The sequence below is a fragment of the Echinops telfairi genome, unplaced genomic scaffold (genome assembly GCF_000313985.2).
Source record: "Echinops telfairi isolate 266 unplaced genomic scaffold, ASM31398v2 ScPeMD7_7468;HRSCAF=8506_0, whole genome shotgun sequence".
NCBI lineage: Eukaryota > Metazoa > Chordata > Mammalia > Afrosoricida > Tenrecidae > Echinops > Echinops telfairi.
In genome coordinates this window covers 19,176,323-19,179,488 of record NW_022111369.1, presented here as the reverse complement: position 1 = coordinate 19,179,488, position 3,166 = coordinate 19,176,323, and the positions used below count along the sequence as shown (strand labels likewise).

Below are 3,166 nucleotides of genomic sequence, written 5' to 3'. Positions count from 1 at the left end.
TCACAGTGTTTTCCACATAGTAGGTATTCAGTAAATCTTTGTTGAATTAATTTTTGAATTTAATGCCACATATCTATTAATTTTTGAACCTAAAAGTATAGACTATAAACAAACATTTGGGTTAGTGGATATTTCAAAGAGAACATAGACCTGTAATTGTACTGTGCTATATTTCTCTCCTTAAAAAAAAATGTTGGGTTTTGTTGCCCGGGTTTTGAGAAAACCTCCAGGGAAGCCATCTCCATCTACAATAGTGCTTTCGGTGATAAGGCGGTTTTATGTGTGATCAGTAGCTATACTCAATAATGTAAAATTGAAACCTTGGAAAGCAATTTTATATTCTGAGTCAAGGAAATTATTATAAAGATTCAAATATACATAGAAGGTGCAAGGCACACTATTAATGGTAGTGGAGAAAATCACGTTTTAATCTTCTCAAGAAATAAATATGATAATATTCTCATGATTTGCACTGATTTTTGTGTGTATGTATTTTATAAATTCAACATATATAATAGGTATTAGATACCTCGACAAATGTAATTTTTGGTAGGAGTCTAAAAATGAATAGGATTATTTTTACAAGTTTCTTACGATCCTAGTAGGAAAGCTATTACATATAGCCTACATCTTTCCTTGTAAGATTGTACGTAACTTGAAACAAATGTATAAGTAATGTTAAAAAAGAAAAAGCTTTATACATATTATAGATTTAGGGATCTACCACTGTTAGCATGTTGCTTCTAACTCAGATGGACAGGAGGCTTTTGAGACATGGTGTTCTTGAACCAAGCAATAGTTTAGCTTCTAAAAGATAGAAATGGAGCTGTTGACTAGAGTGGAGATAAAGATGGAAAAAATGACATACAAAGTAAGAGAGGGGAGATTAGGGTATGATCAAATAAATAAGCAGGTTCGATTGAGGTAAAGAAATAGTGGGTGATAGAGGTGAAAAAATAATAATAGATAAAGACCAGATAATGCTGTCATTAGGTACCCTTGAGCTGGTTCTGGCTCGTAGGGACCCCATGTGTCCTACTGCTCCGTCCTGCACCGTCCTCAGTTACTATGTTTGAGTCCCTAGTTGGAGCCTCTATGTCAATCCATCTGGCTAAGGGTTTTCCTCTTAAGTAAACATTGGACTGCTACCTGCAGGGTCTGTAGCTCAAACCCACCAGCTGCTCCTCTGGAGAAAAAAGTACATCTGCTCCCATAAGGATTTAATGCCTTGAAAAAAAATGTTACATAGGGTCTCTGTGCATTGGAATCAGTGTAATAGCAGTGGGTTTTTTAGTCCTTTCTGTTAAGATGTACAATACATGAGATGAAGTCTCACCATCTGTTCTAGAGCAGTGGTTCTAAATTTTCCTAATGCCGTGACCCTTTAATACAGCTCCTCATGTTGTGTTGACCCCAACCATAAAATTATTTTCGTTGCTACTTCATAATTGTAATGGTCGCAACCCACAGTTTGAGAGCCAGCATTCTGGTTGTACTTGTTCAAAGACAGATTTGTTTGTTCTGGCATTTTATGGTGTATAATCAATGTTCTAAAACACTGTTATTCCAGGGCATCGATTCTTCAGTCTTCTTATTCTGTGCTCAGCTTAAATCCAAGCTAAGCGTGACTTGTTTATTGAGGGACAGTTAAACATTACTATGCAATTAAAGTGATGGATCAGATCTTCAGTTTAGGAAATTTATTAATTTGTCAGTTGATTATGGAATAGATAGGAGAAACTAGAGAACGGTTGAGAGGTGGTTTTAGTTTGGGTAAAAATGTTTAACATCTTGGGGCAATGGAAGAGAATGCTATGAATAAAGAACAGATTTACTTGGTAACTGATTGAATATGGATTGAGAACAATTTTCATCAGTATGATAATGAGACTATAGATCTACTAACATGTATCCAGTGCTTTGGAAGAGGGGACATGAATGTTCCATTTGGGACTTCCGGAGTTAGGCTTTTTGGTCTGCTAGTCAGAGGCCTTCAGTACCTGACAATATTTCAAAACTACATAAGGTTTTCAGCAGCTGCTTCCTCTGAAGTGGGGAGCGGAGTCCTTTGTTGTCTCTTCTTGGCCTGGAAACTGATGAAACCTGTTTACTTTAGGTGACCCTGATGACATTGGAAATGCAGTGACATGGCTTCTAGCATTACTTTGGACATATTGTCAGGTGAGACCAGTCCCTGGAAAATGACATCATGTTTAGTAAAGTTGAGGGACAGTGAAAATAGGAAGGCCCTCACGGAGCTGGATTGACACCATGGGCTGCAACAGTGGGCTCAGGCATGGAAACACTTGTCGGATGGCGCAGGACCTGGCAGTGTTTTCTTCTGTTGTGCATAAGGTTGCTGTGGGTTGGAACCCACTCAACAGCATGATGAGGCACTTCTCCTTGATAGCAGTGAATTGCCTTGTAGATTTTGAATAAATTCTAATATCAGTGTCTATCAGTAACTATGTGGCAAATATTTGTTAACTGATTGAAGCTAGAGTTAAAAGTTCCGAACAGAAATCTGAAAATTGACCATACATATGATGAGATATTTGAAATTTGGTAGGATAAGAGCCAACAAGGATGGGGTGGGGGGAATTGGTCGAAGATAAGATTCTTGTGTATTTGCCTCATGTTTGGAGAGAAGGAATAAATAATTTGACACTGAAAAGAGAATATGGTTGGTCTCTAAAAAGGAATAGTTCGTAAGGTCTGCTATAGCAGAATAGAGAGAAAAGGCCCCTCGTTGGTTAACTAAACCAAATCTGCTGTTCTCCAGTTGATGCTGAGTCACAGCGACCCTGTAGCACAGCCAAGAACTGCCCTTTGAATCCATACAGATCAGAGCGCTGGGTCTGTACTTGTGGAGATGCTGGTGGGTTTAATCCAGTGATCTTTTGATTAGCAATTGAGCACTTAACCACTGCACCACCGGGCTCTTATCGTTGTGACTTAGTTTAGTGTATTGCCTATTTTAATAACATCTGTCCTGCAAAGTGACTATAAAAATAATTTTATAGTTCTGCATAAAGAAGACTTTGTACTGTTGGTTTTGTCACTGTTTTTTGTTTTTACTGTTAGACATTTAACATTTGGAACTACTATAGCTTACATAGTGTCGCTATAAGTTGGAATGGACTCAATGGCAGTGAGTTTTGTTTGT

At 37.8% G+C, this 3,166-nt stretch overlaps 1 protein-coding gene across 3 annotated transcripts in view; it reads left to right on the top strand.

Moving 5' to 3' along the window:
• Positions 1-2,121: 2,121 nt before the first annotated feature.
• RAP1GDS1 (Rap1 GTPase-GDP dissociation stimulator 1) overlaps positions 2,122-3,166 on the top strand; it is a 157,102-nt gene continuing 156,057 nt past the window's right edge. For all 3 annotated transcript variants that reach the window (XM_004703275.2, XM_045284125.1, XM_045284124.1), the window contains exon 1: positions 2,122-2,181. In XM_004703275.2, coding sequence (XP_004703332.2) covers positions 2,148-2,181 — 34 coding nt within the window. In that variant the 5' untranslated portion in view covers positions 2,122-2,147. The remainder of the gene's footprint in view (positions 2,182-3,166) is intronic.